This window comes from Tursiops truncatus, chromosome 5 (assembly GCF_011762595.2).
Source record: "Tursiops truncatus isolate mTurTru1 chromosome 5, mTurTru1.mat.Y, whole genome shotgun sequence".
Classification (NCBI taxonomy): domain Eukaryota; kingdom Metazoa; phylum Chordata; class Mammalia; order Artiodactyla; family Delphinidae; genus Tursiops; species Tursiops truncatus.
The window spans coordinates 94,829,754-94,843,082 of NC_047038.1; the positions used below are offsets into that span (position 1 = coordinate 94,829,754).

Below are 13,329 nucleotides of genomic sequence, written 5' to 3' on the forward strand. Positions count from 1 at the left end.
GCCAGAGCCCCAGAATCAGTTGCTACTTTAACCCCGTCCTGTCTGAGCGAAGAACAGATGACCTCAGGTGACCTACACGCAGAGGCGGGTCCAAATCCCGAGCTGAACCCCAGGAGCTGTGAGAACAAAGAAGAGAAAGGGAAATCTCTCCCAGCAGCCTCAGGAGCAGCGGATTAAATCTCCACAATCAACGAGATGTAGCCTGCATCTGTGGAATACCTGAATAGACAACGAATCATCCCAAATTGAGAAGGTGGACTTTGGGAGCAACTGTAGACTTGGGGTTTGCTTTCTGCATCTAATTTGTTTCTGGTGTTATCTTTATCTTAGTTTTTTATTTAGACATTATTATCACTGGAAGATTTGTTTATTGCTCTCTTTTTTTAAATATCTATATATATTTTTTCCTTTTTATATTTTTGTGAGTATGTATATGTATGCTTCTTTGTCTGTATAGATTTGCTTTTGTCATTTATCTTAGGGTTCTGTCTGTCCGTTTTTTGAGGGGTTTTTTTGTTTACTTTTTAGAATAGCTTTTAGTGCTTGTTATCATTGGTGGAATTGTTTTTTCGTTTAGTTGCTCTCTTCTTTCTTTTTTTAATTATTTTTTTATTTTTACTTTTAATAATTTTTTATTTCAATAACTTTATTTTATATTTTTTCTTTCTTTTTTTTCTTTTTTTTTCTTTTTTTTTGCAGTACATGGGCCTCTCACTGCTGTGACCTCTCCCGCTGCGGAAAACAGGCTCCGGACGCACAGGCTCAGTGGCCATGGCTCACGGGGCCAGCCACTCCACGGCATGTGGGATCTTCCTGGACCGGGGCACAAACCCATGTCCCCTGCGTCGGCAGGCGGACTCCCAACCACTGTGCCACCAGGGAAGCCCTCTTTCTTTGTTTTTCTACCTTTTCTTCTGAACCGTGTGGCTAACAGGATCTTGGTGCTCTGGCCAGGTGACAGGCCTGAGCCTCTGAGGTGACAGAGCCAAGTTCAGAACATTGGTCCACTAGAGACCTCCTGGCCCCACATAATACCAAACAGCGAAAGCTCTCCCAGAGATCTCCATGTCCACGCTAAGACCCAGCTCCACTCAACAACCAGCAAGCTACAATGCTGGACACCGCATGACAAACAGTTAGAAAGACAGGAACACAACCACACCCATTAGCAGAGAGGCTGCTTAAAATCATACTAAGGTCACAGACACCCCAAAACACACCACCGGACGTGGTCCTGCCCACCAGAAAGACAAGATCCAGCCTCATCCACCAGAACACAGGCACCAGTCCCCTCCACCAGGAAGCCTACACAACCCACTGAACCAGCCATAGCCACGGGAAGCAGACAACATAAACAACAGGAACTACGAACCTGCAGCCTGCAAAAAGGAGACCCCAAACACAGTAAGTTAAGCAAAACGAGAAGACATATAAATACACAGCAAATGAAGAAGCAGGTAAAAACCCACCAGACCAAACAAATGAAGAGGAAATAGGCTGTCTACCTGAAAAAGAATTCAGAGCAATGATAGTAAAGATGATCCAAAATCTTGGAAATAGAATGGAGAAAATACAAGAAACATTTCCCAAGGAACTAGAAGAACTAAAGAGCAAACAAACAAGGATGAACAACACAAAAAATGAAATTTAAAATTCTCTAGAAGGAACCATTAGCAGAATAACTGAGGCAGAAGAACAGATAAGTGACCTGGAAGATAAAATAGTGAAAATAATTACAGTAGAGCAAAATAAAGAAAAAGAATGAAAAGAATTGAGGACAGTCTCAGAGACCTCTGGGACAACATTTAACTCACCAGCATTCAAATTACAGGGGTCCCAGAAGAAGAAGAGAAAAAAGAGGGACTGAGAAAATAGTTGAAGATTATAGTTGAAAACTTCCCTAAGATGGGAAAGGAAATATTCAATCAAGTCCAGGAAGTGCAGAGAGTCCCATACAGGATAAATCCAAGGAGAAACACACCAAGACACGTATTAATAAAACTATTAGACATTAAATACAAAGAAAAAATATTAAAAGCAGCAAGGGAAAAGCAACAAATAACATATAAGGGAATCCCCATAATGTTAACAGCTGATCTTTCAGCAGAAACTCTTCAAGCCAGAAGGGAGTGGCAGGACATATTTAAAGTGATGAAAGGGAAAACCTACAATCAAGATTACTCTACCCAGCAAGGATCTCATTCAGATTTGATGGAGAAATTAAAAGCTTTACAGACAAGCAAAAGCTAAGAGAATTCAGCACCACAAAACCGGCTTTACAACAAATGCTAAAGGAACTTCTCTAGGCAGGAAACACAAGAGAAGGAAAAGACCTGCAAAAACAAACCCAAAACAGTTAAGAAAATGATAATAGGAACATATATATCAATAACTACCTTAAATGTAAATGGATTAACTGCTACAATCAAAAGACAAAGACTGGCTGAATGGATACAAAAACAAGACCCGTATATATGCTGTTTAAAAGAGACCCATTTCAGGCCTAGGGACACATACAGACTGAAAGTGAGGGGATGGAAAAAGATATTCCATGCAAATCGAAATCAAAAGAAAGCTGGAGAAGCAATTCTCATATCAGAAAGAATAGACTTTAAAATAAAGAGTATTATAAGAGACAAAGAAGGACACTACATAATGATCAAGGGATCAATCCAAGAAGAAGATATAACAATTATAAATCTATATGCACCCAACATAGGAGCACCTCAATACATAAGGGAAATGCTAACACATATAAAAGAGGAAATCAACAGTAACACAGTAATAGTGGGGGACTTTATCACCTCACTTACACTGATGGACAGATCATCCATACTGAAAATTAATACGAAAACACAAGCTTTAAATGACACAGTAGAACAGATAGATTTAATTGATATTTATATGACATTTCATTTGAAAATAGCAAATTACACTTTCTTCTCAAGTGCTCATGGAATATTCTCCAGTATAGATCATATCTTGGGTCACAAATCAAGGCTTTGTAAATTTAAGAAAGTTGAAATCATATCAAGTATGTTTTCCGACCACAACACTATGAGACAAGATATCAATTACAGGTAAAAAACTATAAAAAATACAAACACATGGAGCCTAAACAATACACTACCAAATATCCAAGAGATCACTGAAGAAGTCAAAGAGGGGATCAAAAAATACCTAGAAACAAAAGACAATGAAAACAAGATGACCCAAAACCTATGGGATGCAGCAAAAGCAGTTCTAAAGGGTAAGTTTATACCAATACAATCTTACCTCAAGAAACAACTCAAATAAGCAAACTAACCTTACACCTAAAGCAATTAGAGAAAGAAGAACAAAAAAGCCCCAACTATAGCAGAAGGAAAGACATCATAAAGATCAGAGCAGAAATAAATGAAAATGAAATGACAGAAAAGATAGTAAAGATCAATAAAACTAAAAGCTGTTTTTTTAAGAAGATAAACAAAATTGATAAACCATTAGCCAGACTCATCAAGAAAAAAACGGAGAAGACTCAAATCAATAGAATTAGAAATGAAGGAGAAGTAACAACTGATACTGCAGAAATACAAAGGATCATAAGAGATTACTACAACCAACTACATGCCAATAACATGGACAAACTGGAAGAAATGGACAAATTCTTAGAAAAGCACAACCTTCCAAGACTGAACCAGGAAGAAATAGAAAATATAAACAGACCAATCACAAGCACTGAAATTGAGACTGTTATTGAAAATCTTCCAACAAACAAAAGCTCAGGACCAGATGAGTTCACAGCGAATTCTATTAAACATTTAGAGAAGAGCTAACACCTATCCTTCTCAAACTCTTCCAAAATATAGCAGACAGCAGAACACTCCCAAACTCATTCTATGAGGCCACCATCACCCTGATACCAAAACCAAAGTTGACACAAAGAAAGAAAACTACAGACCAGTATCACTGATGAACACAGATGCAAAACTCCTCAACAAAATACTAGCAAACAGAATCCAACAGCACATTAAAAGGATCATACACCATGATCAAGTGGGGTTTATCCCAGGAATGCAAGGATTCTTCAATATATGCAAATCAATCAATGTGATACACCATATTAACAAATTGAAGGATAAAAACCATATGATCATCTCAAGAGATTCACAAAAACCTTCAACAAAATTCAACATCCATTTATGATTTAAAACCCTCCAGAAAGTAGACATAGAGGGAACTTACCTCAACATAATAAAGGTCATATATGACAAGCCCACAGACAACATCATTCTCAATGGTTAAAAACTGAAACCTTTTCCACTAAGACCAGGAAGTAGAGAAGGTTGCCCACTCTCACAACTATTATTCAACATAGTTTTGGAAGCTTTAGCCACAGCAATCAGAGAAGAAAAGAAATAAAAGGAATCCAAATCATAAAAGAAGAAGTAAAACTGTCATTGTTTGCAGATGACATGACACTATACATAGAGAATCCTAAAGATGCTACCAGAAAACTACTAGAGCTAATCAATGAATTTGGTAAAGAAGCAGGATACAAAATTGATGCACAGAAATCTCCTGCATTCATATACACTAATGATGAAAAATCTGAAAGAGAAATTAAAGAAACACTCCCATTTACCACTGCAACAAAAAGAATAAAATACCTAGGAATATATCTACCTAAGAAGACAAACGACCTGTATGCAGAAAACTATAAGACACTGATGAAAGAAATTAAAGATGATACAAACAGATGGAGTGATATACCATGTTCTTGGATTGGAAGAATCAACATTGTGAAAATGACTCTACTACCCAAAGCAATCTACAGATTCAATGCAATCCCTATCAAACTACCACTGGTGTTTTTCATAGGACTACAATAAAAATTTTCACAATTTGTATGGAAACATAAAAGACCCCAAATAGCCAAAGCATTCTTGAGAACGAAAAATGGAACTGGAGGATTCAGGCTCCCTGACTTCAGACTATACTATAAAGCTACAATCATCAAGACAGTATGGTACTGGCACAAAAACAGAAATATAGATCAATGGAACAGGATAGAAAGCCCAGAGATAAACCCACGCACATATGGTCACCTTATCTTTGACAAAGGAGGCAAGAATATACAATGGAGAGAAGACAGCCTCTTCAATAAGTGGTGCTGGGAAAACTGGACAGCTACATGTAAAAGAATGAAATTAGAACACTCTCTAACACCATACACAAAAATAAACTCCAAACCAATTAAAGACCTAAATGTAAGGCCAGGCACTATAAAACTCTTAGAGGGAAACCTAGGCAGAACATTCTATGAGATAAATCACAGCAAGGTCCTTTATGACCCACCTCCTAGAGAAACGGAAATAAAAACAAAAATAAACAAATGGGAACTAATGAAACTTAAAATCTTTAGCACAGCAAAGGAAACCATAAACAAGACGAAAAGACAACCTTCAGAATGGGAGAAAATATTTGCAAATGAAGCAACTGACAAAGGATTAATCTCCAAAATATACAAGCAGCTCAATATCAAAAAAGCAAACAACCCAATCCAACAATGGGTGGAAGATCTAAATCAACATTTCTCCAAAGATTGCCAACAAACCCATGAAATGGTGCTCAACATCACTAATCATTAGAGAAATGCAAATCAAATCTACAATGAGGTTTTACCTCACACTGGTCAGAATGGCCAACATCAAAAACTATACAAACAATAAATGCTGGAGAGGGTGTGGAGAAATGGGAACCCGCTTGCATTGTTGGTGGGAATGTAAATTGATACAGTCATTATGGAGAACAATATGGAGGTTCCTTAAAAAACTAAAAATAGAACTACCATATGATCCAGCAATCCCACTACTGGGCATATATCCTGAGGAAACCATAATTCAAAAAGAGTCATGTACCACAATGTTCATTGCAGCACTATTTATAATAGCCAGGACATGGAAGCAACCTAAGTGTCCATTGACAGATGAATGGATAAAGAAGACATGGCACATATATACAATGGAATATTACTCATCCATAAAAAGAAACGAATTTGAGTTATTTGTAGTGAGGTGGATGGATTTAGAGACTGTCATACAGAGTGAAGTAAGTCAGAAAGAGAAAAATAAGTACTGTATGCTAACACATATATATGGGATCTAAAAAAAAAAAAAGTTCTGACAAACCTAGGGGCAGGACAGGAATAAAGACTCAGAGGTAGAGAATGGACTTGAGGACACGGGGTGGGAAAGGGTAAGCTGGGATGAAGTGAGAGAGTGGCATGGTCATATATACACTACCAAATGTAAAATAGATAGCTAGAGGGTAGCAGCTGCATAGCACAGGGAGATCAGCTCTGTACTTTGTGTCCACCTAGAGAGGTGGGATATGGAAGGTGGGAGGGAGATGCAAAAGGGAGGAGATATGGGGATATATGTATATGTATAGCTGGTTCACTTTGTTATATAGCAGAAACTAACATACCATTGTAAAGCCTTTATACTCCAATAAATATGTTAAAAAAAATCATGAGATGTGAGAAAATGTTTAGGTTTGGGATTTTGGTCTTTTGAAGGGGAGGTTTTTTTTTTTTTTGCATTGATTTATATATTTTTAACACAGAAAATGCACTCATAAGAATATCAGCCATGTGATCAGTTCCTTTTAGTGCTTTGTGTTTTCATGTTCAACAATCTAATGTCAAGATAAACCAAAAAAATTAACTATAAGGAAAATAACTCTCTTATCAATGGAATTTATATATCCAAATATTGCATCTTAGGTAATGCAAATCAACCATATTAACTAAATTATAGTTTCAGTGTAGTTTCAAACCAAGATATTATAAAGTTCTCAGAATCAAGTTCCTTACTCTTGAGAAAGCACCAACATTAAAAGGGACAAAATAATAAGCTCACTCATTAAGATGCACTAATAATTAAAAAAACATGATAAATGTCTTAGATACTATAATGCAACCTTCATTAACAGAAAGACATTATTTCCTTTACATAGTTAATGTTTTAAGAAAAAATGTTTCATTTGGAAATCATTTTCCTACCTTATTCTAATATTTATATATGACTTCAGTTTTATAAATATCAAAATATAATGTATACTCTTTAAAATCCCTTTAAAGGAGACTAAAGGAAAAAACAAAACAACCTACAATAACTTCTATACAACCATTTTCTTGTAATGGTCTCCAGTGTTACTATTTGTACTTTCTTTACTGTAGGAAGCAACAATATTGAAGGTCCATAAATTATTTCTGGAGAGAGTTATTTTTAAAAAAGTAACTTTATGTGAACAGTGACTTACACATTCTGTGGCTGTGACTGTTAGTGAGCCTGAGATGACAGAATTTCCTCCATTAAAGCTCACTGAAACATCAAGAGTTCTGAAAGAAAATGCAGAAACAATAATTAAGAGTAATTAAAAACTGGAGTTTTGTGGAAAATTTTTTTCCCTTAAATAATTCAGAATTAGCCAGAGAGTCTACTTTAAAAGTCAAAGCATTTGATCGGTTATCTTAGCGTTTTTCTTTCTTAGTTCTAGTAGCCAGAGACAAATTCCTTAAGTGATCTAATTGTTCCTAAAAGAAGCATTAATGTCAATAGAAACATGAAGAAATTCCTGTTGCTGTCATTGTTCTAGTTTAAAGTAATACATTTTTAGGAAAAGAATTAAATTAAAAAATTCCTTAATCCAGAAAAATGCTGAGATTGTTTCAGGTTCACAAAAACCTAAAATGGGGAAAATACTTCCATCCGACTCAGCTTTTCCCTGTCTCTAGACATTACCATGATCACAAGATCATTGTTTAAGAATATAAAAATGGAAATAGACAGAAACTGGTCATAGAGGGAAGTTACCTCAACATAATAAAAGGCATATATGACAAACCCACAGCCAACATCATTCTCAATGGTGAAAAACTGAAAGCATTTCCTCTAAGATCAGGAACAAGACAAGGGTGCCCACTCTTACCAGTATCATTCAACATAGTTTTGGAAGTTTTAGCCATGGCAATCAGAGAAGAAAAAGAAATAAAAGGAATACAAATTGGAAAAGGATTAAAACAGTCACTGTTTGCAGATGACATGATACTATACATAGAGAATCCTAAAGAGGCCACCAGAAAGCTACTAGAACTAATAAATGAATTTGGTAAAGTAGGAGAATACAAAGTTAATGCACAGAAATCTCTTGGATTCCTATACACTAATGATGAAAAATCAGAAAGACAAATTAAGGAAACAGATTTGCCACTGCAACAAAAAGGATAAAATACCTAGGAATAAATCTACCTAAGAAGGCAAAAGACCTGTATACAGAAAATTATAAGACACTGATGAAAGAAATCAAAGATGATACAAACAGATGGACAGATATACCATGTTCTTGGATGAGAAGAATCAACATTGTGAAAATGACTATACTACCCAAAGCAATCTACAGATTCAGTGCAATCCCTATCAAATTACCAATGGCATTTTTCACAGAACTAGAGCAAAAAATTTTCCAATGTGTATGGAAACACAAGATACCCTGAATAGCCAAAGCAACCTTGAGAAAGAAAAACGGAGCTGGAGGAATCAGGTTCCCAGACTTCAGACTATACTACAAAGCTCCAGACTTCAGACTATACTACAAAGCTATGGTAATCAAGACAGTATGGTACTGGCACAAAAAGGGAAATACAGATCAATGGAACAGGATAGAAAACCCAGAGATAAACCCATGCACATATGGTCACCTTATCTTTGACAAAGGAGGCAAGAATATACATTGGAGAAAAGACAGCCTCTTCAATAAGTGGTGCTGGGAAAACTGGACAGCTACATATAAAAGAATGAAATTAGAACACTCCCTAACACCATACACAAAAATAAGCTCAAAATGGAATTAAAGACCTAAATGTAAGGCCAGAAACTATAAAACTCTTAGAGGAAAACATAGGCAGAACACTCTATGAGACAAATCAAAGCAGGATCCTTTTTGATCCACCTCTTAGAGAAATGGAAATAAAATCAAAAATAAACAAATGGGAAATAATGAAACTTAAAATCTTTAGCACAGCAAAGGAAACCATAAACAAGATGAAAGGACAACTTTCAGAATGGGGGAAAATATTTGCAAATGAAGCAACTGACAAAGAATTAATATCCAAAATATACAAGCAGCTCATGCAGATCAATACCAAAAAAACAAACAACCCAATCCAAAAATGGGCAGAAGACCTAAACAGAGATTTCTCCAAAGAAGATATACAAATTGCCCACAAACATATGAAAGGATGCTCAACATCACTAATCATTAGAGAAATGAAAATCAAAACCACAATGAGGTATCACCTCACACCAGTCAGAATGGCCATCATCAAAAAATCTACAAACAGTGAATGCTGGAGAAGGCATGGAGAAAAGGGAAGCTCTTGCACTGTTGGTGGGAATGTAAATTGATACAGCCACTATGGAGAACAGTATGGAGGTTCCTTAAAAAACTAAAAATAGAACTACCATACGACCCAGCATCCCACTACTAGGCATATACCCTGAGAAAACCATAACTCAAAAAGAGTCAGGTACCACAATGTTCATTGCAGCTCTATTTACAATAGCCAGGACATGGAAGCAACCTAAGTGTCCATTAACAGATGAATGGAGAAAGAAGATGTGGCACATATGTACAATGGAATATTACTCAGCCATAAAAAGAAACAAAATTGAGTTATTTGTAGTGAGGTGGATGGACCTAGGGTCTGTCATACAGAGTGAAGTAAGTCAGAAAGAGAAAAACAAATATAGTATGCTAACACATATATATGGAATCTAAAAAAAACGGTACTGATGAACCTGGTGGCAGGGCAGGAATAAAAACACAGATGTAGAGAAAGGAGTTGAGGATACAGAGAGGGGAAGGGGAAGCTCGGACAAAGCGAGAGAGTAGCATTGACATATATACACTACCAAATGTAAAATGCATGGTTAGTGGGAAGCTGCTACACAACACAGGGAGATCATCTCAATGTTTTGTGATGACCTAAAGGGGTGGGATAGGGATGGTGGGAGGGAGGCTCAAGAGGGAGGGGGTATGGGGATATGTGTATACATATAGCTGATTCACTCTGTTGTACAGCAGAAACTAACACAACATTGTAAAGCAATTATACTCCAATAAAGATATTAAAAAATAGTTATTACAAGATGCAAACTATTATATATAAAATGGATAAACAATAAGGTCTTAATGTATAGCACAGGGAACTATATTCAATATCCTGTGATAAACCATAATGGAAAAGAATATGGAAAATAATGTATATATGTATAACTGAATCACTTTTCTATACACCAGAAACTAACACAATATTGTAAATCAACTATACTTCAATAAAATAAAATTTTTTTAAAAATGGAAATAACAAACCATTGAAAGATAAAATATAGAGAAAGTGATCATGAAAGACAGAGTAAATTAAATGAAAAAAAAAAAGGAATGCAATTTACATATTTGTAGGCATTTGTTGTAAATGTTCAGGATTTTAAAATATCCTGACAAGGTAGAACAAAAGGAGAATAATTTTTGTCCATTGCTAAGAAATATAGCTCTCATTCTGAAAATATGATTTCAACTAATAATACAATTAAAAATAATTACAATTTCATTGATTCAGATTCTAATAATTTATCATTTGGGATCAGTAGGTAATTTTTTTTTCATAGCTCTAAGAAGATATCAAAGAGAAAAAGATGACAAGGAGTTTTTAAAGTATTGAGGAAATAGCTGTTTTCCAAAAGAGTTTATGAAGTATATTACCACAGAATAATCAGTATACCAACAAAACAAAGCTATCCATTTATTAATGTGGAAGCAGTAGGCAGCATTTTGTTAATCTAGCTTCTATAGAACACCATGCTCCAATGCTCACAAAATATTCTAAATTCCAAGAATTAAAAGCCAGAAACTTTGCCTTAATTACTCTAAATTTAGACGATTTCTTCTCTATGCCTTGAGTTGTGTGCCAAATACTATTAGCTATTGAGAGTTAGGATAAAACGGAAGCAATCTCAAGCCACTGGTTAAGATTTTCAGTAATGATGCTAGGGAGAGGAGATGAGAAATATTATTCAGTCCCTACCATGGGCCAGATGCTATCCTGGACACTTTATGGATATTATCTCATCTAATTCTTAAAAGAACTCTTAAAGTAAGTAGTTTCACAGTTTTACAGCTGGGGTACATAGGCCCCAAAATGTTAATTACCTTGCCCAAAGTGATAAAGCTAGGATTCTCACAAATTCTGAATTCTTTCCATCATACCACACAGGCTTGAAGAAATGAAAGTTCTTAATGTATATTTTTCCCTCAGTGTGATATTTAGTTTGGATTCTTACAGGGCTAGAACCCCCAGGAAAGACAGGACTAGCAAACTTCTAGCTGAACTCTTCTTCAAAATTCAGGATTACTCCTATTAAAAATATTCCTTGTAAAATATTCCCTTTAAAACATTTTGTTAAAAAAAAAAAAGTTTAGCTAAATCCAGAAAAGAACAAGAACTTGGGGTACTTATATCAAATTAACTAAACTTCTGAACTATTCCAACACAGAATGCCAAGTGGCTTATTTAAGAAAGAAAACTTAAACCTACTTGCTTTTTCTGCAGAACTCAGTGCCTTGTTTTGCTTTGTTTTTTTTGGAAGATTAAGCATAGTTCAATCCAAAAATAATGTTTCCTAGATCCTAATTCCTCCACTTTAAAGCATGTACCAGAAAGCATATGACACAGAAAGCATGGTTTTGGTTTGTGGGGGAAGTTTACTGGATTCATAATAATGTATGATTGTTGCAGGTAATCTTATTGATTCAACTTTAAAGGGATCAGTAGACATTGACCAAAGTTGTTTATAATCTGGCACGTAGAACTCACCAGAAATGAACCAGTTCTCTAATTAATGAAGGAAACATTTAATGCTTATCCAAATGGAATAAGAACAGAAGATGTATTTTATAACAAAATTCACTCTTTTCTATAGTTTCCCATAGCATGCTGATGAGGTCTTGTAGGCAACCAAACCAATTTGCACATTATTCTTAAAATCTCAGTCTAGTATAATGTAGCTGGTGTCTGATCAAACTGAGTTAGTCTCCACAGACATGGAAAGCCACCGGATGATTCTTCTGACACATGGATTCAGCTGAAACAATATAATATTCACCTTCCTAAGAGCAGTAGCAGCACGATCAAACCACTACCAGAAACAACAGTACTCATAATAACAGTGTTTATCGATTCCTTACTATGTTTTGTTTTTGTTTTTTTTTTGCGGTACGTGGGCCTCTCACTGCTGTGGCCTCTCCCACAGCGGAGTTACAGGCTCCGGACGCGCAGGCCCAGCGGCCATGGCTCACGGGCCCAGCCGCTCCGCGGCATGTGGGATCCTCCCGGACCGGGGCACGAACCCGTGTTCCTTGCATCGGCAGGCGGATTCCCAACCACTGTGCCACCAGGGAAGCCCCGATTCCTTACTATGAGCTAAACACATTAACACATCTTCTCACTTAATTCTCACAACAACCCACTGAGGGAGGCTATAGCATTATCTCCATTTTCCAAATAAAGGACCTGAAGCTTAAAAAGGTAACTTACCCAAATATTGGACTTCTCTGGCTCTGTAGTCAAAGTGCTTTCACTTCTACTGCATACCACCTTAATCCTCAGTAAGTGCTTTAGGGTCTTACATCTAAATTTCACTCACTGGCGAGAGCTTTGTCTCACTTCTCCAGTGTCACTCTTCCAATTTCTTACTATATTCACATATTTCTCATAGTTATAATGGCATTTACTATATGATATTTATTTGTGAACATATGTGTATATTTTTATATGTATATATATTTGCTGGGAAATTTTTTCAGAAGTGTTGCAAACATGAAAACACACTTTAAAAGTTATTTCTGCTTTTAAATTTTGTTGTTTCCTTAGAAAAAATTTTGAAATTATTGGTATGCTACTGGCACTGCTATGAGCTGATACTTTTGTCCAAAGCTCTGCTACTCCATTGCTGGCAAACAGATTGATAAAACCCATCTCACCCTCTAACCCAGACTCAATACCTTGACCTTTCTTTGCCCCAAGACTCCAATATACGTATATCATGTTTTGTCATATTTTATGTAACTTGCGCTAGTATCTATGGATTTCTCATTCTGATTGCTATATAACTTTTATTGCTGGTTAGTATATTTAGGACAGTAGAACTCATACTCTCAGTTACAGAAACTTTATTATGGGCAAAAATGTATTAAAGCCATATTGTTTCCACATAATTCCATAAAGGA

At 35.9% G+C, this 13,329-nt stretch overlaps 1 protein-coding gene across 4 annotated transcripts in view; it reads right to left on the reverse strand.

Moving 5' to 3' along the window:
- ANTXR2 (ANTXR cell adhesion molecule 2) overlaps window positions 1–13,329 on the reverse strand; it is a 172,547-nt gene that overhangs the window by 101,157 nt on the left and 58,061 nt on the right. For all 4 annotated transcript variants that reach the window (XM_073805381.1, XM_073805382.1, XM_019932789.3 and 1 more), the window contains one exon: window positions 7,306–7,384. In XM_073805381.1, the coding sequence (XP_073661482.1) occupies window positions 7,306–7,384 (79 nt within the window). The remainder of the gene's footprint in view (window positions 1–7,305; window positions 7,385–13,329) is intronic.